This window comes from Notolabrus celidotus, chromosome 21 (genome assembly GCF_009762535.1).
Source record: "Notolabrus celidotus isolate fNotCel1 chromosome 21, fNotCel1.pri, whole genome shotgun sequence".
NCBI lineage: Eukaryota > Metazoa > Chordata > Actinopteri > Labriformes > Labridae > Notolabrus > Notolabrus celidotus.
Genome location: NC_048292.1, coordinates 13,160,848 through 13,183,646, shown reverse-complemented (window position 1 = coordinate 13,183,646; position 22,799 = coordinate 13,160,848). Strand labels below are relative to the sequence as shown.

The following is a 22,799-nucleotide window of genomic DNA, read 5'->3' as shown; positions in this document are numbered from 1 at the left end:
AAGAAGACCCAATTAGTGGGTTAGTGGGTGAGCTGCCTACCGAGTAGCATACAGTTTTTGACCGTTGTCGCCGTCTTCGTTATCTTTGTCATCATCATGTACCATAGCTTTAAGCCTGTATTCCGCAAGTTCACGGTAGATGTAAGTGTGGGTTGATCGGCTGAGCCTATATTGTATGTCGATGTAAAATAAACCCTTTGATGACATTGCACGGAGTTTGGACTTCACTTGTTCATCCTTCACGAGGAGGACGTGTCAACTCAGTCCCGGTAAAGCAGCCCCTCAGTGGCTTATAGGTGTTTTGTTTCGTTTGGCGAAAGCAAGCCACTACACTGCAGTTTCTCGAGTGTCCTCTTGAGTCTGGCTCCGGAAGTACCAGAAACCACATACACACCAATTCAAAAAAGCCGATCTTTACAGCAGAAATAAGCATGTTTACAGCCTGGTACAAAAACTGAATTTAGTCAGGATAGCTCATTTCTTGATCGGCACACACTGTACGGGGGGTACATTTTTTTAAAACGCAGCAATTTCAAAAAATTTAAGATTACGAGTTTCCCATTATGAGTGGTACAGCTGACTTGATTGAACGGCGGGAACACTGTAGCTGTTGGCTAGGAGGCTCACAGCCTGCCTCTTTATGTCACACTAGCTCAACAGCAGTTAGGTTGACTTCAACATTTCCAATATGGCTCCCATCGACAATTGGCTTCAAAACAGAGCTTCAGAAACAGATGGATGACGTCACGGATACTACGTCCATTATTTATACAGTCTATGCATGTATCCCAATATCTTAGGCTTCCATTCTGCTTTACCTTCCATCATCCCCTCTTACTTCAATCATCTCTATTTTCAGATTTGAATTGGAGGAAGGAAGATGACGGCAGGTTATAAAGATGACAAGGAAGGCTGGCGGATCGTGTGTCTCAAGTACCTACTCTTTGTCTTCAACTTTCTCTTCTGGGTAAGTAAGACCTGCAAATATCCTCCCTTTGTTTGGTGATGTACACTCAGAAAAACCTTACAGAAAGGACCGCTACAATAAATGCACTTTGTCATCTTTTCACTCACAATGTTTTACTCAAACAGCAATAATTGTACTTGGATTTAACCCTGTTTGTGGGGGTTCCGTCCAATTTGTAGTAACACCAATGTGAGGCCTTACTGTTACTCACGGTACCTATAAAAGATATTTGGTGAATAAGAAAAAATGATCCCTTGTTAAAGAGACATCTTAAAAATGGTTGATGTTCCTTTAAGACTGCAGGTGTATACAGCAGAGGAAGGACACAAGCAGAATCAGTAAGAGAGAGGTCTGATTTTGGAATGGCTTAGCTTACCATGGAGCCGGCCCAAAGTGAGTCGTAGATTATGCAGGCCTTGTCAGTTTAAGAAGGCAGTGCATCTTATGACGCTGCAGTTTACTGCTCCAAGCCAATGCTCTTGCAGCTACTGCGCAGATTGTCTGGGGTCACTTTGGATCATTTTCAAAGTCTTATGCAAAGAGAACATAGTGTGAGCGAGTGGAGGAGACTGCCAGATCTGTTTGAGAGGTTAAAGCAAGAAAAGGGAAAAAGCTTGGGTTAATAATCTGTCACCGCCTTCAAAATGTTTTTCTTGAAGAAATATATTGTGTCTGACTCCTCCTTTGACTTCATTAATATTTCACATCAGTCTTCTATATTTGCTACCACTGCACTATGATACTAGAAAACCATACAAAACAGTTCAAGTTAGGTATTGAATGTTTCCAAAATTACAAAATGATCAAGTTACACAAGATTTTGAATTTGTAACCTTAAGTACGGTGGCTGACACAGCTATTTGATTTGCAACTACCCAAACGATCTTCGAAAGGAGAAACCTGCCGCTCATTTAGAGTCGATGCAAATGTATAAAAATATGCAAAAGTCTAATACAAGTGCGATGGTAGACATATGAGGCGGAACCAGGCTGTTTCCAAAAACCGCCTACTATACTAGCAGTACGTACTGATATGTCCAAAATTCAGTATGTAGTAAGTAGTATGTGAACAAGAGCAAAATCTGCAGTAAGCCAAAACTCCCCGGATGTCTACTGATACGGGAAAATATCTCAGTGTGCATCGGACCAGTCTGCCTCGCGTACTGTTTCCCATAATGCACAGCGCTCGTTCTGCTTTTTCTTTTTCCTCATTTTTTGACGGGAGGAAATCCGTTTTTGGGTGCTGTGAAAGTTATCAAATTACATATAAACCACTTCCTAACTTTTTAAATCATAAATGGATGCTAAATAAGCATTTTATGTATCGGCTTCGCTGTTGTTTAATTCCGCTTTCCGAAACCGGAAATCCAGCGAAGTCTGGCTCAGCATGCTGCATGACAGATCGGACAGAACAGTCATACTACATACTGAATTCAAACGCAGTATGTTGTAGGCAATACCTACTGCCTACTACATTAGTAAGTAGTATGTAGCAGGCCGTTTCGGAAACAGCCCCAGTTTTGTGTCTTCTCTGCTCTCTCCCATTTCAGCTAAATAAGGATTGTGGATGCTCAGTTGTCTAAAGATTTAATGTTGCAAACCTCTCTAGTTGGCACCAGAATGACTGGTCAGTTAATAATAACAATAATAATAATAATAATAATAATAATAATAATAATAATAATAATAATAATAATAATAAATTTTATTTAAAGGCGCCTTTCTCGGCACTCAAGGACACCGCACAGATAGAAATATATACATACACGAATTTACATTAAAGGAAACAAAATCAGAGTCAAAAATGAAAACAATGTAAACTAACAAGGGGTGAGAAAAAAATAGAAACAATAACAAAATGACAGTGCAATTGGAGTCAGACGGAGTAAGCGGTTTTGAACAGATATGTTTTGAGTTGTGATTTGAAATGGGGGAAAGAATCTGTGTTTCTGAGTTGAGGTGGCAATGAGTTCCAGAGACGGGGAGCAGAGCGGCTGAATGCTCGGCTCCCCATAGTGGTGAGACGGGCGGAGGGGACAGACAGGTGTATGGAGGAAGAGGATCTGAGGGAGCGGGAGGGAGTGGGAACATGGAGGAGGTCGGACAGATATGGGGGGGGCGAGGTTGTGGATGGTCTTGAATGTCAACAGAAGGACTTTGAACTGAATGCGGAACTGAACAGGGAGCCAGTGGAGCTGTTGGAGGACAGGAGTGATGTACTTGTAATGCACTTTACATTCAGAACAAATCCCAAAGTGCTACATGACACATCAACAAAAGACTAAAATAAGAACAAATTTAAGAATAAAAATTTCAAACACTTGTTCAAAACAGTGCAGTTAAATAAATCAGATGGGAGATCAGGTAAAAAAACAGCAAAATGCCCCCGGGAAAATAAAAGTCTTGAGTTCCTTTTTGAAGGAGTCACTAATCTGTGGTGCTCTCAGATGGTCGAGGAGGACATTCCACAGACGCAGGTCAGCAGAGTAGAAGGCCCGGTCTCCCTTAGTGCGGAGTTTGGTTCGGGGGCAATGGAGGTGGTTGGTATTGGTGGAGCGGTGGGTTCTTGTGGTGGTCTGTGGGTTTCATAGTTCTTTCAGGTATGTGGGGGCGTTTCCATGAATGCACTGATGTGTCAGCAAGGAAAATTTGTATTCTATTCTAATTGAAACTGGGAGCCAGTGAAGTGATTGCAGGATGGGTGTAATATTGTCATGTTTGCGCACTCTCATCAGGATCTTAGCTGCACAGTGCTGGATGTACTGCAGTGTGTTACAGTAGTCTAGCCTGGAGGAGACATAGGCATGGAACAGTTAAATGAATTATGATGGTATTTTTTTATTAGGCCAGAATTGTATATCATATGTTGTGTCCAAGCTTTAGCGCTGCCACCAGGTGGAGCTACTGCCATAATGCTATAACCGACTACATAAATGTAAACAAGCAGAGATGACAGATTTCTGTCAGGTTTCGTCAGTATTTTTGGTCTTACAAACTGAGATCAAGTTTATGTAAGCTATGTCGATTTAAACTGAGATGTCACCACTGGACTGCAGCAGTGCGTCACCAGCGCAGGCATGTGGTTACTTACTTGCATGGAGTACTTCAGGCTGCTGGTGCTATCTCTGCCAACATTAGCCACACTCAGGAAGCCATTTGACAGCAACTCATGTAATAATCAAATCAAATCATGTCTTGATTTGCAGCGTTTTTGCTTTTGCAGTGGACCTTGATATCGGTGCAAATTTTGGACCTGCATCATTTTTACACTTTAATGTAACTGTTTCGTCATTTTTCAGCCCATTGCCTCTCACATGTTTATGAATGTGCATTGTTTCAGAATTCACAGCACATTTCTCCTGATCACAATCATCTGGGCCGTTGCAGACTGTTTCGATACTTAGTCTCTAAATGTCAAAGACATGAATAAGCTATGGGCCTTGTGCCCCTGTGTGTCCAAGTGGTGCCTCCTTCCCTACATGTGTTGTTGTCAGTTTGAGTCTTGCTTTGGAAGGAAATGGAATGGGAGGATGACTGGGAGAGACTCTTTGAGGCATTTCCTATCTGTTCGCCTTTGAAACTGACGAGAGGAACAGATTTAGATCCCACCCTCTGTCTTTTATTCCGGACTGGTTGGAAGGAAATGATCATTATGCCCTGATTTGACCCCTGAGGTCTCACTTCTCCTGTGCTTGGTCACTTCTCTCTCGGTTTCTTTTTCTATTCCCTATTTTTACTGTCTACCTGATCTTATGCCCACATTCCTCTCATATTGTTAAATGTGTATGACTCATCTAAAAGCATTGAACTTGCAGTCATTTATAGCTCAAACCTTTTATGTTGTACTGACTCTTTTCACTCCTGTGTCAAACCTTTCCCTTCACTCAAATCAGTGTCATATTATCTCTTTATCTAGGTCTTTTTTTAACCCTCTCGTCTTCTTTCCTCCTCTCCTCCAGATGGTTGGAGCAGCGGTCTTGGGTGTTGGAGTATGGACACTGGTTGAGAAGAGTGACTACTTGAGTCTGCTGGCATCCAGCACTTTTGCAGTCTCAGCATACATCCTCATCCTGGCTGGGAGCCTGGTGGTGGTTACAGGCTTCTTGGGCTGCTGTGCCGTCATCCGGGAGCAGAGGAACTGTCTGTCCATGGTGAGACTGTGAACTCAGGGAGGGTGTTTCTACTGAAGACCTGGTCTTTGTGTCATAGCTATAAACATGAGTGTAGATATTAGGAATGGGCATTCAAGCCAAAATACTATTGGATAATCACTGGCATTTATTCAGCAATTACTAATAATCAAGCTCTCTGACTGCAGGTTTGAAACGTCAAGTTGACACAACAACGATTAACACAACATTTGTTGTGCTGCAGGTGTAGACAGTAAAAGTAAACACTCCACGACACACCTGTCCCGTTAATGGTCCGTTTGTGTGGCAGTCCCGTTGACCAGCACTGGGACAAGGTGCTGCTGTTGGCGGGCACTGTCTAGACCTTTATGTCTGTGTTTCTGTGACGCAGCAGCGTGGCGTGTATGCTTACATTTTACAGCCATGCTCAGTGTCTGCTGTTGTCTCCGTTTCTGAATCTCATACCACAACACACGTATTTCCACAGCCGTCGCTAATGTTTTCTTCTTTTGCTATTTAATGCAGTGAGCATTCTACTTCTTCTGTTACTTAATGTGGCTAGCAAACAACTTTAAGAGCTCTTAGCTCTTCAACCACCGTATGGCGGGAATACCGTATTACAACCAGGCACCGATGAAAACGATGAAAGATTGTACTTTTAAAACAAGATAATACGTGCATTAATCAGTCCCTCCAGGATTTCGCGGGATTTTTTTGTGATTGTTTCGGCCCAAAAAGCCTGAATTTGCGACAGCTTTTTGAAAAAATTGCGGTGAAAGTTGTGATTATTTTTCTTTGCTTTTTTCCCCCAATAACATCTCAGGGGCAAGTAAATACGCTAAATTACAGATGTTTTTAGAAAACATTCTTGATGTGGCCACTGACTGTATTTTGATTCTCTTGATTCACAGAAAAATGCCATGAAAGGACTGTATTGCACATTTACGACGGTCCCTGAATGCACCTTGCAGCGACTGACGCAGTCAGTTCACGGCACTCTGAAAGTAATCTGCATCTTTGATGACAAGGAGTTGATCAAAACATACTGAATGTGTCTGATGTTTCACCAAACTGGATTAAATCAAGCTGTAGATGCAGAGCTTTTTACGGTAACCACGGCAACAACGTCAAACATCAAATAGTAAACAGACGTCCCCCTGTTGTGTCTTTGTCACTAACACACACCGGGGGGTAAAAATCCTCAATGAAGATGAGACAGATGCATGGAGGTGAGGAGAGCTGGTTCATAAAGCACACCTGCTGCAGGTAGAGACCAAGCGAACACTGAGCCCCTCAATCTATAAATAACAACGTTGTCATGGTCACTTGTCCTGCCTGCTGTCCCCTCTCTTCACCCGTTCTCTGTGCGTGTTTTATTGTTGAAAAGTGCCGATCAAGTGAGGACTTATGTTTATGTTCCAAGGAAGTCAAATTGATGACAAAACCGATGACGTGCAGGGGCTGAGATTGAGGTAATTGGTCAAATTTGTGGGAAAGTTGCGGTGATTGTAAAAAATTGCAGGGCCGCGAAAAAATCACGCTGATTGGTTGAATTTTCGTTGATAGCTGCGATCGCAAAATCGCAACTTCCTGGAGGGACTGATTAACTCTTTGATTTCTGATAAGTGAATGAATATTCAAGCATTTGAAAATCCTGTCACATCTCTAGTATATGTCCCATCTCATGTTACAGCATTATAGACTGCCTCCTCTACTGATGTCCACCCCATGATCACATTGAGTAACAGGGCAACCCTCTCTCCAATGAAAATTTCTTGTTGTGGGAAATACAGGATATAATGTTTCTGTATAATTCAGTGAGGAGACTGCTTTAAAAATATCAATACAGGACAATCCTGTACTTAAGAGGAAATAAGATAAGATAAACGTGATACACAAGCTGTTTAAATAAACAGTGTTCATAAAGTAGTGCAGTGAGGAGATGAACGATTTATGTGTATCGTGTTTCAGAGAAGGCGGTGACGTACAGAGTAGGTCTGTCTGACTGTCATGCTCGATCCTTGACGCTACATGGGTCAGGATCTATCCTGTATTTCCATGTCCAGCTCTTTAACTAAATCTACACTTAATTCAAACGACATGATCAAGAGTTGTGACCTGTGAGGAGTTTTGTCAGAGTTAATAATACTGCAATGCTGTGAGAATGCATTTCCTTTTGTAGATAGATGTGTTATGCAGATGTTTCTGTCTTCTCTTTCCACTGCAAACAGAGACTGTTGTCTGCAGTGACGTTGATGTATTTAACTGATGAACTGCAGAATTGTAGAAGAGCATCAGCCTCAGTGAAACAAGGTTTTTATACCACGTCAATATTTCAGTCTGTCATCACCAGCCCCTCTCAGCTCTCCCTTTCTGTGTGCTGTGAGTCTACATCCCCGTTTCTATAATCATTTAATGTTTTCTTTGTAGTCCAGAGACGATGAATGAGGCCCTGTGTTTAAAAGCCTGAAGGTGAGATCTGATCACAAGTGGTCACTGAAGATGCATTTGGAGTTGCATGATCTGGCCGGGTGGGAACAGGTGCGCTTAGAACTGTCCGCTTGTGATCGCATCATCTCGTACACATCGATAACACCAGGCGTAAACTGCTTCTGTGTTGCACATGTTAGAAGTAGTGCAGCCCATACTGTCTCTGGAGTTCAGTAATGTACAAGATTCTGTGGGCAGCGATGTTCACAGTCCTTACTACTTGTTGGTGGCCGAGCCAGATGCTCGCCCACATGTAAGCAAAGGTTTTCTCTGCACAAGTACGCAACAACACAACATTGGACATGATTTATTCTATCCCTGGTCCAAGGTCTTTCACTGGATGATAAAAAAAAAACGGCCTGACAAGACCCTCAGTGTCCTCATTATTTTTCAGATACAGGGCCCGGTGGGAAAGAAGCCGGCAGGAGGTGAACATCCACTGCCACAGGACTATTTTTAGGTCTATCCTTCCACAGTTGATGGATGGAGCAAAAGGAGAGAAAAATGTCAGAGTAGAGGTGACGAGGTACAGAAGATGTGATTTGATGTCAGTGGTGCATTTTAGTTTATTGCTGACTGGGAAGATGTTCTATTTATAGATCAAGTTTTTTATATTAACTATGTGTTCTGGCAGATTCTAGATTCTTTTTTAAAGAATGGGTGAAGTTAGCATTTTGTGTGGGCAGTTGGCACACAGGGACTGGAGTGTTTTTGAAAGCCTTGTAACCAAGAGAAACAGAGGCTGGTGTTTCTCTATGATACAATTAGAATGATTGCAACAAAACAAAAGAGAACATTTGAGTGTCACAATTATTCGGCAAGATGATGAAGCAGGTTTGTTTGAGAAGAGGTTTGCCATCACTCTGTTACCAGTGTTGTGTAGGATGGATGCAGGACACAACAGTGTGGTGTGGTGGCAGAAACAGGGCCACCACACCACATCACACTGTTTGTGTTACTTGGAGCGACTTGTGTGTGGTATTTCAACCTTGTGTTATTTTAGTGTGAGAAAACTGCAGTTTTGATCTCGCTCATTCAACAGCTGTCTGGATGAGCGCTCTGTATGTGTGGGAGATGTGTCTGTCTGCTACTAAGTTTACATAACTCCATTCAAGTGCACACAGTAGTGTTTATCATATTAGATTAAGCTTATAATTAGAGACACTTTTCTTTTGACACTTGTTTTTTTAGTATTTGTTGAGGTTTAATTTGTGTTTTTAGTTGATTATGTCTAATTCTTTATATCCCTTGTGTCCCTGTAGCATACAAATGAATGTTTCCCTTGTTTTGATTATTGTTAATCAGTGGTAGACTATGACTAATGTATGTATTCCCCGTAGCCCGTAGCAGTAAGAAGCCTCTTTTTGCCCTCCAAGGGGGGGGGGGGGAGTTCCATAAGTGTGTGAAAACTATGAAAAGGAGCTGTGTGAATCTGTGCTCGATTACTCTTCCTCACAGACGTAGATGACATAATGGTTGTGCCACTAGAAACTGAAATTGAATTGTAAAACTGAATCTGAATTTTGCGAACTGAAATGGAATTTTTTATTTTTGAATTTAAGGAAAATAGAGAGTTGAATTTTCAAGTAGGTTAAATACAATTTCAATAAAATAAATTCAGTTTCAAAACATTAAATTCAATTTCAAAACACTAAATTCAGTTTCAAAACATTAAATTCAATTTCAAAACATTAAATTCAATTTCAAAACACTAAATTCAATTTCAAAACATTAAATTCAATTTCAAAACATTAAATTCAATTTCAAAACAATAAATTCAATTTCAAAACATTAAATTCAATTTCAAAACATTAAATTCAATTTCAAAACATTAAATTCAAATTCAATGTTATCATTCAATTTCAGTTTCTGGTGGCACAAATCTCAGCCCGTAGTAGACAGTATCAAAATAAATTTACTTGAGTTCTGTACTTAAGTACAGTTTTTGAGTATCTGTACTTTACTTGAGTATTATTTTTTGGGGGGTACTTATTACTTTTTACTCCTCTACATTTCTATCAAAGCTCTAGTTACTCACTACTTCTGTTTCAGGTCAGCTGATGAGTTTTCTTTTCTGAGATCAGATCCCAAAGACCGTGAACTATTCATGTACTTGTGTTTGGTTTGTCTCAGTGGTGTAGCTGTACCTCGGTTGAGCGTGGATCAGATCAAACGTTATTCAGATCAGTCCGGCTGAGGAGGATGAGAATTCTCTATCTGAGCACCACGGCCATATTTTAAGTCCACGTTTGAGGTTTTTGAAATAAAGAATGATTGGTATTGTTGTTAATCTCTGATCTGTTTACCTCACAAACAAAACCTCACCATCTAACCTGAGAAAGCATGTGGAGGTCTGTAGCTAACACACTGGTTTTATTCCACATGAACATTTGAAACTTGAGATTTTTTTAAGAAGTACTTTGAATACTGGAATATTTTTAAAAGCAAGTACTCCTGTACTTTAACTCAAGTAATAATTTGACAGAGCAACTTTCACTTATATTGGAGTAATGTTTGACCAGGAGGATCCATACTTTGACTTGAGTAATGTAGCTGTGTACTTTGTCCACCACTATGGTTAATATCTTAATCAGCTTGATTTATACCCTACTAAACGGAATTATTCAAAGTGTTTGAAACATCAAAGACAGCTTTCAAAAGATCTCAGAGAAACTGGACTCCACGGCCCGCCAAAACGATTTTCAGTTGTCTCCTTTTGTGCAGCATTGCCTTCTGTGTTTGATGTGACAGACGCAGCACATTGACAGTTGATGGCAGTTTTTATTGAGCCGTCAAGAGAGCGAAGAACTCCCTTAGATGAGTTACCTAAAATGCTCCTCTAACTGGTTCCCTGTCTTCTTTCTCGTCCGCAGTATTTCTTCTGCCTGTTGCTGATCTTCTTGATTGAACTGATTGCTGGAGTGCTGGCTTATGTGTATTACCAGAAGGTAAGTCAATTATTATGGTGTCATAATTTAATGTATGCAGTTATAGACATCACACATATCACATCACTGGGATTCCTCCAAGTGGATCGTGGATGGAGGATTATCTTTAGTTTTTATCCATCTAATTAATTTTTTTTAATTTTATTTGATTATTTATTGTTTTAATTTATTTATTTAATTTATTATTTTAATGTTCCTAATCTATCCTTTTCACTTTTTCTAATTATTGCCTATGTGATGTCGTCCTCTTATTCTGAAAACCTCTTTATTGTCCTTTTAATGCTTTTATTTACTTTTAAAAAAAACAACAATATATTTATTGACTTTTCCATGTACATTGTGCATTACACAGACATAAATATTACATTATTATTATAATTTCTTGTTATTTTCTCCCAAACAAACAAAACACCCCTTCCCACCCACATTTATCTCTCTCAAGTCTGTCAAACATACAAGACAGAATCTCTATTACATTTAAAGGTACCTTGAATAAAGTAAATTATACATCAATATATTCAAAAATGTAAGTTAAACCGGTTCTCAGTGTCTTCATCTTTTTTTCTGGGATCTACCACAAGTCTGTATAAGTATCTCAGTCTTGGTTTTCAGCCTGTAAAAACCCTCCTATATCTCCACTTTTAATATAATCATTAAATGGTTTCCAGATTCCCTCATAAACTGTTAATTTGCTCTTCAAGGTATATGTTATTCTCTCCATTGACATACATTGTGCCATATTTCTAATCCAAGCACCGATTATAGGTGCATCAGTTTTCTTCCATTTAAAGGCCAATGTTCATTTTGCTTGCAGTATAGCAAAATCAATAAACTTGCATTGCTTGGTTCTCAAATTAAGACCTCTCGGATACATGTGTACCAAGATCATCTTGGGGTCTACTGGAATGGTTACTTACTAGGGATGTACATTTTAAGTATTTTCCGTGATCGATCTTTGGAAATGTTAACGATCAATTATCGATTTATTGATAAAAAAAAACATTATTATTCTTACGTAAAAAAAAAGGCCAAATATGTTGTTTTCCCCCTAAATTGTATTTTCTACAGCAACAAAATGCAAATAACTGACAGGATTGAATACGGGCACACGTTTGACACGCAGAATATCAACGATCAGACTCATTAAAATATTCTCCGCGGACATAATCTTATAATGTGAAGGCTCATAATACTAACAGAAAAGTACTTCAGACTCACAGTGTCCAGTTTTCTGTATACTCGTTCTTATTGAGAAAAATAAACATGTGTATTCGGTCAGGTGTCAGCCGGGAGCGCAACCGGGTCATAATCAGTCCCGCTGGAGAAAAGCTCAGACGGCTCTGATGTTGCTGGTCTGTAAAAGTAGCGTACCAGAATTTCCCACCTGTCTGTTGCCTTCGTATCCAAAGGTGGAAATATCCTGTTTAAAGCTGTCAACCTTCGTGTCCATGTTGTTGTTGGCAGCAGTTTTGTATTGATCCTCTTTTAAAAAGCGCACGTGGAGACCTGACGCACAGCCGCAGCCGCCAGCTGAGCGTCTCCGCTGTGCGCAACACCTTTACCAGCTGAATCACATCGAAACATACTTTAAACTTAAAAACACCTCCCTGATAGATGAGTGTAATATGAGACCACATGATGTTTGTTCCACGTGACGGAAAATTGATAACAAAAATCTGTGTTTCGAGTAATTTCTTAACAATCAATTAATCGATAATCGATTAATTGTGGTCATCCCTATTACTTACAAAATAGTACTGACTTTGTTGATCATTTCCCTTCAGAAGTTCCTAACTCTGTCACACTCCCAAATGCAATGTATAAAGGTTCCTTGAGCATTGTTACATTTAAAACACCTGTCAGGTATATTGCTGTTATATTTGATCAATTTGACCGGGGTTACATAAGTCTGCATTAACCAATTATATTGAAGTAGTTTTAAGTTTGTGTTAGCTGTTTGGGTCTGAGCATTCTCACAGTTTATGTTCCAGCTATCAACTGAAATATCCTCCTTCAAGTCTGCCCTCCATGCCTCAAGTTTAGAAAATGAACTTTCCTTTGATGCTTTTATTTACTTATTATTTTCTATTTATTTATTTATTTATTTATCTTTACTTATTTATCTATCTTTGAAAAACCTCTTGAACAATGATTTATTGGTCTATTGTTACACCACCTCATTCAACATTTAATTTACGTCTATTCTTTTTAACCCTAATTCCTCCCTGTCTGTCAAAAGGTTTACTTTGTTATTCAAACCTTGCTTGGTTTGTCAGAGCACATTTGTTTTTAAAGGTGTATATTATCGTTAATATGAAGGGTGGGTTGGCCCTCTGCTGTGCCCACACTGTGCTGGAGGAGTTAAAACATGAACGTTTCTCTCCCCCTTAACCATCATAAGACCAATCAGCTGTAATGTACACTCGGTGTAGTGGAGCCTTTACGATAGCTTCATCATGGCGTTTTAAAGTGCGGTTAATAGTGAAACCGGTGTATCCATGCTTTAGCATTGTTTTTATTTTTGCTGTTTTCCCGTTAATATCTGAATATCTTATTGTGGATTCCTGCCACCTGCACTGAGCATTATGTTCAGTTTCTGGAGTTCCTCTCACACACAGTTCTTCAGATCCTGTTATCACACAAGCATCTGCCTGTCAGTCAGCTTCTCCTGCAAAGAGCACCGAGCTATCTGCAGGCAAGCTGAGATTTATTGAAATGGAAAAGGGTTCAGTACAGGATGGAATCACTTTTAAGATAAGGGCTCTCATCCTCCCTCTCTGTTCTGTCTCTCCTGTGTGTGTGTATGTGTGTGTGTGTGCACACCAACATATACACACAACAAAGTCTATATTTGAAGTGTTTTTTTTCAAATGAACTGTTCATCTGTCTGTCACAGAAGCGTGGGAGTTGCTACCTCTGTATCTTGCCCTAATCCTCCCACTTTTTCACTTCTGCCAAGCTTATCCTTTTAACTTTCTCACCTTTATAGTCATTGCTCTCTCACTGTGTGTGTGTGTGTCTGCTCTCTCTCTTAATTCCCCATTTCCAGCTGGGCGAAGAGCTGAAGCAGCATCTGAACCAGACTATGACAGAGAACTACGCCCAGCCAGGGAAGGAGGCCATCACATTAGCAGTGGACCGACTACAACAGGACGTATGGATTATATTCATAAAATCCTTTGAGGTGTTGGGTGGTTGGAGTAAGATTATAGACTGCACTTCTCTCCAGCTAGCATATCCAAAAATAGTCTTACTAGTTATGAAGTCTTTTTCTATGACTCAGTCTGAAAAAACTCCATCAGACTAAGTTTTATTGTGGTGAAATTCAGGAGAAGAAATTGCTCACAGCTCTGTGTTATCCATCTTTTTTTTTTTTTAAGTAATCTTGCAAAAATCAGAAATGAAACCGCCTGAGCTAAAGTCATGTTTTCAAAGTCCCTGGGAGGAAGTAATACCTCCCCCTGCAGTTGCAAGAATTCGCAAAGTGAACATAATATTGATTCAGGAAAGTGATTTGAGCGAGATATGTAACTGTCCCAAAAGAAGAAGAAGGATTTGGGTTTTGCTCACCGTGTGTGACATCTCAAAACTGAACTTTTTTGCCCTCATCTTCCCACCTCCAGTTCAAGTGCTGTGGCAGCAACAACTCCCATGATTGGATCACGAGTGTTTACATCTTATCAAAGCCAGCAGAGAGCAGGGTGGTGCCCGACAGCTGCTGCAAAACCATCGTTCCTCTGTGTGGCAAGAGAGACCATCCTTCCAACATCTACAAGGTTGAGGTAAGCAAAGTGCACACAACTAGACAATAGCATACTGTACTGTAAATAAAAAGCCCCATATTTGTCTAGTCTTGGAACCTATTAGCTATAGTTGAACGACTATATTGGCCTCCGGTAATGATGAGCAGTGATTGGTAGTAAACCAAAACAGCAAAGAGAAATTAACCCCTCAAGATCTGTCTACAAATTACATTTGATAAATTCCTGGTCCATTATATCCCTTGGAGTAGCACCCAATTATTGGTTTCTGTTGAGTCTCAGTTTCACTGTTAAAAGTTAGTCATACATTCACCCTTTAGCAGTATGAACCCAAAGAGAAGCTACTTCAAAGCATGGTTCAAATACCATAGCAAACATTTCGAACAACAGGGAGGAGGAACTTCAACAATGCAAAACAAAATGCAACTCAAGAGGTTAAAGGTGACATATCATGCAAAATTGACTTTTTAATGGTTCTCTACCTGAAATATGTGTCCCTGGCATGTCTACAAACCCCCCGAGAATGAAAAAATCCATTCTGCCCCTGTTTTGATTTCTACACCTTTCTGTAAATGTGTGTGAAACGAGCCGTTTCAGACTTCCGTGTTTTTGTTACGTAACAACAATATCCGGTCTGTCACGGAGTCAGAGCTCGGAGCTTGTTCAGCCCATAGACTTTATAAAATAATACTGAATCCCCTCCTCCGTTTTTCATTACCTGCACAAATGTGTGCTAACAAGGAGCTTAGGAGGGAGGCATGCTAGTTGTAGGCTGTCTTAATAAACACAAAGGTCGGTTTTACTCCCCACGTCTGCAGATTTGAAGGAAAAGTGCTAGCGCTAATTAGCATAGCCACATAGCTACATGTTCATAGATGTAGCTGTAGCTGTAGCTGTGTACCAAGACACACTGATAAATAAAACAACAAGAAACACTAAATCTGTGACCAATCCTTCAGTAAGGCCCTGCTGCCTTTCTGGTAGAGGTCGGTTTTACTCCCCACGTCTGCAGATTTGAAGATCTAGTGGATGATTTTTATTTATCATGGATAAGTGTTAGCGCTAGTTAGCATAGCCACATAGCTACATGTTCGTAGCTGTGTACCAAGACACACGTCGACATACTGATAAATAAAACAACAAGAAACACTAAATCTGTGACCAATCCTTCAGAAAGTTCCTGCTACAGGCGCCTCTCCGTCAGGATCAGATTCAGAGGGTTGAAGTAACGTGATCTCTGAGCAGCCGTGTATATTCAGCCAACATGTAAACATTAGATCAACGTGCTGGACAGCCGAGGCACATCCACTTCCTGAGGGGGCGTGGTCAGAGAGAAAACAGAGTGTTCTGAGGACTGCTGAAGAAGAGGGATTTTCAGGCATGCCAAAATCTGATTTCAAAGTGTTTTTTTGAGCATAAACTTTAAAGACATGTTTTGGGGACCTCTTAGACCAATATATATTGATGAAAAAAGCGTGATATGTCCCCTTTAAAAGGAATAAACGTCAATTAAACAGTATGAAGTGGTAGGAAATAGACCAGTAAATCATTGTTGAGTTTTTTTCAAGGATACCTAAATAAAAATAAATGAATAAAAATGGAGAAGTAAATAAAAGCATTAAAAGGACAACAAAATAGTTTTTAACCTTTAACTGTTCTTAAGTTTTTTAAAACCAATATTATGATGTTGTTGTTATTTTAAACGTCATACTTTGCCAGCTCTTTCCTCAAGAGGAGAAGAAAACAACTCTGAAACTATTTTGTTGAATGGCAGTCAGATGAATCATATGTGATGCAATCCAGGAAATTGGGAAATAAAAATGCTGACTGTCTTTCGCAACGCCTCAAAGATTTGTTGCTCAAGTTGAAAATTTTGATCAATAATGGATCATTAGCTGCCCTTATATGCTAATATTGTTTATAGAGATAGATATAGTGTCATCTGATTACTGCAGAGGGGAGCAGAGATGTCATTATGATGAACTGCATTCTGTCTGCTTTTGCTCTCCTTGCAGACTGTTCACTCTGCATACACAGCCTACTCACACATGATTGATAATTCCACTTTCACTACAAAGGTAGTGGAAAAAAACAGAACACTCCTCATACCAAACTCTTACTGATCATAGAGATTTTACATTTTTTTGGTACAATCTGTAAATAGAATGAATCCACATCTAAAGCAAACATTCTAAAACATTAATGCAATTTGTTCAGTGGACATTGCTTGCCACCAAAATACCTTTTTTACTGGAGTATATTTTAGAGTTGCCCTGATGTTTCCTCATAGGGATTAAAAAAGTGACAGAAGTAGAGAAAAAGCTCGTAGTCTGAAACTTTTTTTTACTGATAAAATGAGCTCGCTCAAATTGAATAAAAGATGAGGTTTCCAATGCTTAGTGTGCTGCTGAGGTGAACTTTTCAACCTCAAGGTATCTAACCCTTCAGCTCCTTGTCACTGCTCACAGTGCACCGGCTCCATAATGTGCACAGGCTTAAACAGGAACATAGTGTTGAAATATCACTACGATATGATATTATACAGTATGGAGACAGAGTGGGTAGGTTTTGTCCGGGTTATTCTGAGGATACCAGCTTTATCAATCAATCAGACTTTATTTATAAAGCGCTTTTCATACAATGACATTGTAACACAAAGTGCTGTACATAAAAACAACTGAAAATAGAATAAATTAAGAATAATAATAACAACAAATAATATATGCAACAATAGTAATAAAACAATAAAAATAAAATATAAAATAAATAAATAAAAAATAAGATGCTGAACGAACTGAGGAAACGCTCTCATGATATCTTAATGAGGAAACACTGGAGGGTTAAATAAGATGTTAAAACTCGACACAGGAAATTAAAATGACCAAAATAAAATACATTTCTAAGATAATAAAACAATAAAATATTAAACCATTAGAAGAAAATAAAATGCTATACTTAAAATAAATAAATAAATAAATAAAGTAGAATAAGAGCGACTAAAATTTGAACTAGATAATACATAAATAAATAAAACTGTTAAGAATAAAAATAAAACTCAGTTTAAAGCGAGACTTAAAAAGTAGGTCTTGAGTTTGCTTTTAAAAATGATCTTCAGGTAGGGTGTTCCACAGGTGTGGGCCGTGATAATAAAAAGCCGCCTCACTGTGGGTCTTAGTTCTAGCTTTTGGTACATTTAAAAGTCCACTACCTGAAGACCTGAGGGCTCTCACTGGCTCATATGATAAAAGCAAATCTGATAAATAAGAAGGGCCAAGACCATTAAGAGATTAAAAAACCAATAAAATAATCTTAAAATCTATTCTAAAAGATACTTATGTGCATGTTCCTCACACAGTATTTTCTTGTTTCTCTTAATAGTCATGGAAAATATGAGCCCAACTGCAATCTTTACAATGAGATCTGTCGTCTATTATACAGTTTTAATTTTCAGCCTTTTACTCTGCAGGGTGGCTGCATCACCAAGCTGGAGCGGTTCTTAGCCGACCACCTGTTGATCATTGGTGCTGTTGGCATAGGCGTGGCCTGTCTGCAGGTAGGTACAAATTGAAACTAGTTTAAAGAGCTCCCAAAGAAGAAGAAGAATATTCTAAAGGAGGCTTCATATAAGCTCAGTGATGTATATCTAACAGTGAGAATGCTTTTACTTTCGGCAGTGAGCTGCTGCCCTTGTATGAATAAAACCTTAGAGAAGCTGAGCCGAGGGGTTTTAACATTTCCATTACTGAGAGTGTACGAGCGCAGGTTAGACAACCTCTGAATGGACATGTCTTTTCATCTCGACCTTGTCTCTAAATCATTGTTATCTAATTTTGTTCATTCCTGTTATTTGATTTGTTCCAGTCTGAGAGGGACTGGAGCTTTTAAGCGTCACAGAGACAGAAAGGATGATGTTTTCAATTCTGTCCTCGCTTTACGACACGTTTTTTAAATTCACTTGAGGGAAACCTGAGACCAATTCTACATCGACTATTCCCAGGGATATTCATAAGACTAATATACCCTTTTAATGCCCACCATTGTTTGTCCAAAGGTATCATTCTCAAGGAAAATACCTGGATAAACTGTCCTAAATTTCAGTCTTGTGTGCGCCTGTTTGGCGTGATTTAACACTTTCAAATCCGCTCACATTTTCTGTACACCATGTCTTTGTCATTTGTTCAGTGCGTCTTAATGTTCTCTCTGTTTGTAGTGGCTGTCAAACTGACCTCATTAACATAGATCGTTTGAATCCATCTGAATTGTCTTGAATTAATGCCACAAACTGCATGAATGTCTCGTCTGTCTCACTCACCTGTCTCTGGGGAATCGTATCGCCTGTCTTCACGTCCCCGTGGCGCCGTGTCACTGTAGCTGGCCGGGGCAGTGTTGTCAGCCTGCTTTATCTATCTGCTCTATAAAGAAGAAGAGGAGGACTTCGGTACATTGTGATTGGGCTCTAGAGCACCTTTGTGGTTTAATCAAGTGGACAGACAAGGTTTGAGGGTATTGTGGGAAATTTGACATCTGCATGTTTGTCACTGTGTGGCTGCTCGCTCTGTGCAAAATGCTCAATCTTTGCGCTGTATGTGTTCCTAATGAAAGTATTCATGTTCTTACATAATCTTCTGCTGAGTGTGAAGCATGCAGCTGCCTGGCTTTGGCTGTATAATACAGATCTGTTGCTCTGCATGCTGTGAAAATGGGCTGTTGTGGCTGATAAGGATGTGATAAAGGTCAGACATCATGAGAACAGCTTGAGTGAGCAAGACTTGACTCCTTCAGCAAGGATGTGTTTTAGAAAAAGTCCTGTTCTGTATCTTTTGACAGAAAGTTTCTTCTTAATTCTTTTAGGTATATGTGCTAACATTATAAGGCACATACCTATTATGAAATATGGATGCACCGATCGGATCCTGGAATCGGATATCGGCTAGATTGGACATCAGTGACAAGGGGCCGATATATAGTGCCGATCCATATGGCAGATCTATTCATCTTGGTTCTACGCTTTTCTGTGTTTACAACAGCCATGTGCATCTCTCACGTCATCAGTACTGGCCGGTCGGTCTGTGCATTTTGCCCGGTGGAGCATGATAGAGGATAACTTCAGAGGCTAAGCAGTTTAGGTGCATGCTGCTTTTGCTGACACCTCTGCCGGAAACTTGCAACATGTGCAGTGGTAATGTTTCAACGGGTGGCAGTCGCACAAAAAAATATAATGGAAGCCCAAAGGAGGAAGTTTACGTCAGCTGTAGCCGACTGAAAATAAGCAAGAAACCTTCGTTTAATGGATTCAAAGTGTTAAACGGACAGGTTATTGGATTTAATTGTTCCGGATCCTTGAAATTAAGGGATACCAGCCTCTGGTTTAGCACTTGGAACCCAGGTACAGTTCACCATCAAGTCAGAAAAGCCTGAAGTTGCCAAAACATGATTCTCTCCTCATATTAAGGAATAGAGATTGTTAAATCAATACCGGGATCAGATCGGCGAGTATTGGTATCTGCAGATACCAAAGCCCAGGTATCGATATCAGTATCGGGACCTAAAAAGTAGGATTGGTGCATCCCGAATAGTGTACATTGTAATCACATTTGCAGTAGCAAGTAAGTACCATGGCTAAGCAGCCGCACACAAATTTAAGTGGGTAGTCATACATAAATGTACACACACATAAAATAAAATAAAATAAAAATAAATACATAGTAAATGTATTTAATACATATAAATATAGCACAATAAATATGTAAATAAAGGACATAAAATAACAAATTGAAATAAGTAAAAACCCACCCCAGAACAAACTGAGACCACCAGCTGCATCAGACCACAACACAAATCCTAAGAGAGGCTAGATCTGTTCTTTCAGTTTTTCCACAAAAGAAGTCCACATTTGAACATTACACTCTTTAACCCTGATCATCCGAGCAGTGGAAAGCTCAAAGTAAACTATATATAAACTATATATAAAGTGAGGATCCAGCTCTTGACCGTCAGCCTATTCCACCTCATAGCTACCAACTTCTTGGCAGCAGTTAGGCCGGCAAATTTAGTATAAGTGCTAACATTATGAGGAACATACCTATTATGAAATACAGCTTTAGAGTATATAACAGGCTTTCACTTTACTGCAGTCTTTAGATCCTGATATTTCATCCTGGTAGGTGTAGGCTCTTAAAAAGATTGTTTTCAAATCACTGAAAATAACAGTAGAGGTAATGCACTCTACACCTTTATTTTCTTCATTCTTTTATTCTCACACATCTTCCTAATACATTTAGGAGAAGCCTCAGTGTTGTTGCCATAGTTACTTACCATCTAAAATAGGCAAGGCTTGAAAAGTGATTCAAGGAATGATGATTGACTGGAACTCTGCGGCGCCCGGCCATTCAACAGAAAATATTTGTTACTTTTTTTTTATCAAAGCGCTCCCCTCTGAAATAAATTTGAAGAAGACAGACAGGCCGATTCTTCTCACCTTCTCCCTGATATCATCATTCTCTCAGCCAATATATCACACTTCCACATATCCATGACTGATGCTGGAGAGCTGAGGTGAAAATAAAGAGAAACTTGCCTGAAGATGAGTCCATACACAGTGCTGACTCGCTCGATGAGGCTTTCTCAGAGGGCTTTTAGAGACTCGTGTATTGAATCTGGGCATTTGCCTGTTTATCCATCAAACCTGGCAGACCCAGCAGCTTGGATCAATACCTGCCTCTGCTGGTCTTTTTTAAATTTTTGAACCTTTCTTTAAAGTAGTCTACAGTACAGGGCTGTCTTGGGATTTGTTCAGGTTCCACGTACATGAATTATGTTTTTGATGCACATTCTATAAATGTAGAAACCTGAAGATACATTTAAAATGTGAAGTTCTGGTTCTAGTTTACAGGACTTGTATGAAACTGGTTTGCTCAGTTGGTTTCCAGTTAAATTATTTTATTTCTATTTGAGATGAAGATCATCTTTTACAAAGCTTTTAATGTGAACACTTAAAGGTGAAACTAGACAAAAGAAACACAAACAAACACCGCAGCTGAGGAATTGAGGTGACATCTTACCAAAATGTTCCAACAGAAGCCAGCCTTAGTACTAAAACTTTTTCCATTCTGTCTCTGATTGACTTCTATTAATTATTAATCACAGAACAATCCCAAAACACATGATAGTGATTTGCTTTCACAGTTCCACATCTTCTCTAGCAGCTGCTGCCTCTCTGTATGCGTTAGTGCCGGTGTTATAAAGAATCTGACCACGTTTCTTTATTCGAACTCTCCATGACAGTGAGTTAGTTTCCCTTCATGGTCCCACCAGCTGTTGCACCAGCGCTGTGTAAGTTGTGTCCTTAGTTAGGGAATAAAGTCCACACTAAACCATAAGTGGAAACCAAGCAGCAACCTCCAGTCTAAAATGCGGAAGTGCTAAAAACTGCAGTTCATCGAGGATCCGCTTGAGGCTGGCTCCGGAAGTACCGGAAGTCACATACACATGAATTGGAAGAAGACGATCTTTACAGCGGAAATAAACATGTTTACAGCCTGGTACAAAAGACGAGTGTAGTCTGGATGGCTCATTTCTCGATCGGCACACACTGTGAGGGGGGTGAATTTTATTCTATCGTGGCAATTTCGAAGATATTGAGATTATGAGTCTTCCTATGAGAGGCACAGATGACTGCGGGAACACTGTAGCTGTTGGCTAGGAGGCTCTTTATGTCACACTGGCTCGACAGCAGCAATATGGCTGCCGCAGACGATTGGCCTCAAAACAGCTCTTCAGAAACAGATGGGTGACGTCACGGATACGACATCCATATTTTATACAGTCTATGGTTGAAACTAGTTAGTTTGTAGTTTAAGTTGTGTCATCGTTTGGTTTCACCACAGAGACGTAAGGTTCATCTTAACTAGTAGACCGTAACCATAGACTGTATAAAATATGGACGTAGTATCCGTGACGTCACCCATCTGTTCCTGAGAACTGTTTTGAAGCAAATCGACGGCAGCAGCCATATTGGTAATGCGGAACTCAACTAGGCAGAGTGTGACGTAGTGTGAGTCTCTTAGCCAATGGCTGTGTGTTCCCGACCGGGAGTCACGTCAGTCATGTCCTTATTTGGGCAAAACTCGTAATCTTAATATCTTCTTAACCGTCACGTTAGAAAAAAATTCACCCCCCGTACAGTGTGTGCCATTAGAGAGATTAGCGTTGTAGGGCCAAGACGTTTTTTGAACCAGGCTGTAAACATGTTTATTAATGCTGCAAAGATCGTCTTTTTCCCATTCATATCTATGTGGTTTCCGGTGTTTCTGCAGCCAGCCTCAAGCGGATATTCGATGTATTGCAGCTTATAGCACTTCCGCATTGGCTTCATCATTTGAGACCGGAGTTTGCTGCTTGACCGTAACGTCCAAACTAACCAAAACATTGTTGCAGATATGACGATAACACTTCCAGCAGTCAATCAGAGGAAAGCACCAAATTTGATGCATTGTTACCTTTCG

At 39.8% G+C, this 22,799-nt stretch overlaps 2 protein-coding genes across 2 annotated transcripts in view; both read left to right on the top strand.

Annotated features, from left to right (window-relative positions):
* Positions 1 to 22,799, top strand: part of sema3aa (sema domain, immunoglobulin domain (Ig), short basic domain, secreted, (semaphorin) 3Aa) — a 181,753-nt gene that overhangs the window by 5,048 nt on the left and 153,906 nt on the right. Inside the window, exons 2-7 of the mRNA XM_034673678.1 lie at positions 860 to 967; positions 4,926 to 5,117; positions 10,460 to 10,534; positions 13,584 to 13,688; positions 14,158 to 14,316; positions 17,762 to 17,848. The gene's annotated coding sequence lies outside the window, so the exon portion shown is untranslated. The remainder of the gene's footprint in view (positions 1 to 859; positions 968 to 4,925; positions 5,118 to 10,459; positions 10,535 to 13,583; positions 13,689 to 14,157; positions 14,317 to 17,761; positions 17,849 to 22,799) is intronic.
* Positions 881 to 18,180, top strand: tspan11 (tetraspanin 11). The gene is made up of 8 exons (XM_034674167.1): positions 881 to 967; positions 3,414 to 3,524; positions 4,926 to 5,117; positions 10,460 to 10,534; positions 13,584 to 13,688; positions 14,158 to 14,316; positions 17,762 to 17,848; positions 18,157 to 18,180. Exons 1-8 carry the CDS (start codon positions 881 to 883, stop codon positions 18,178 to 18,180), a joined length of 840 nt encoding a protein of 279 aa, XP_034530058.1.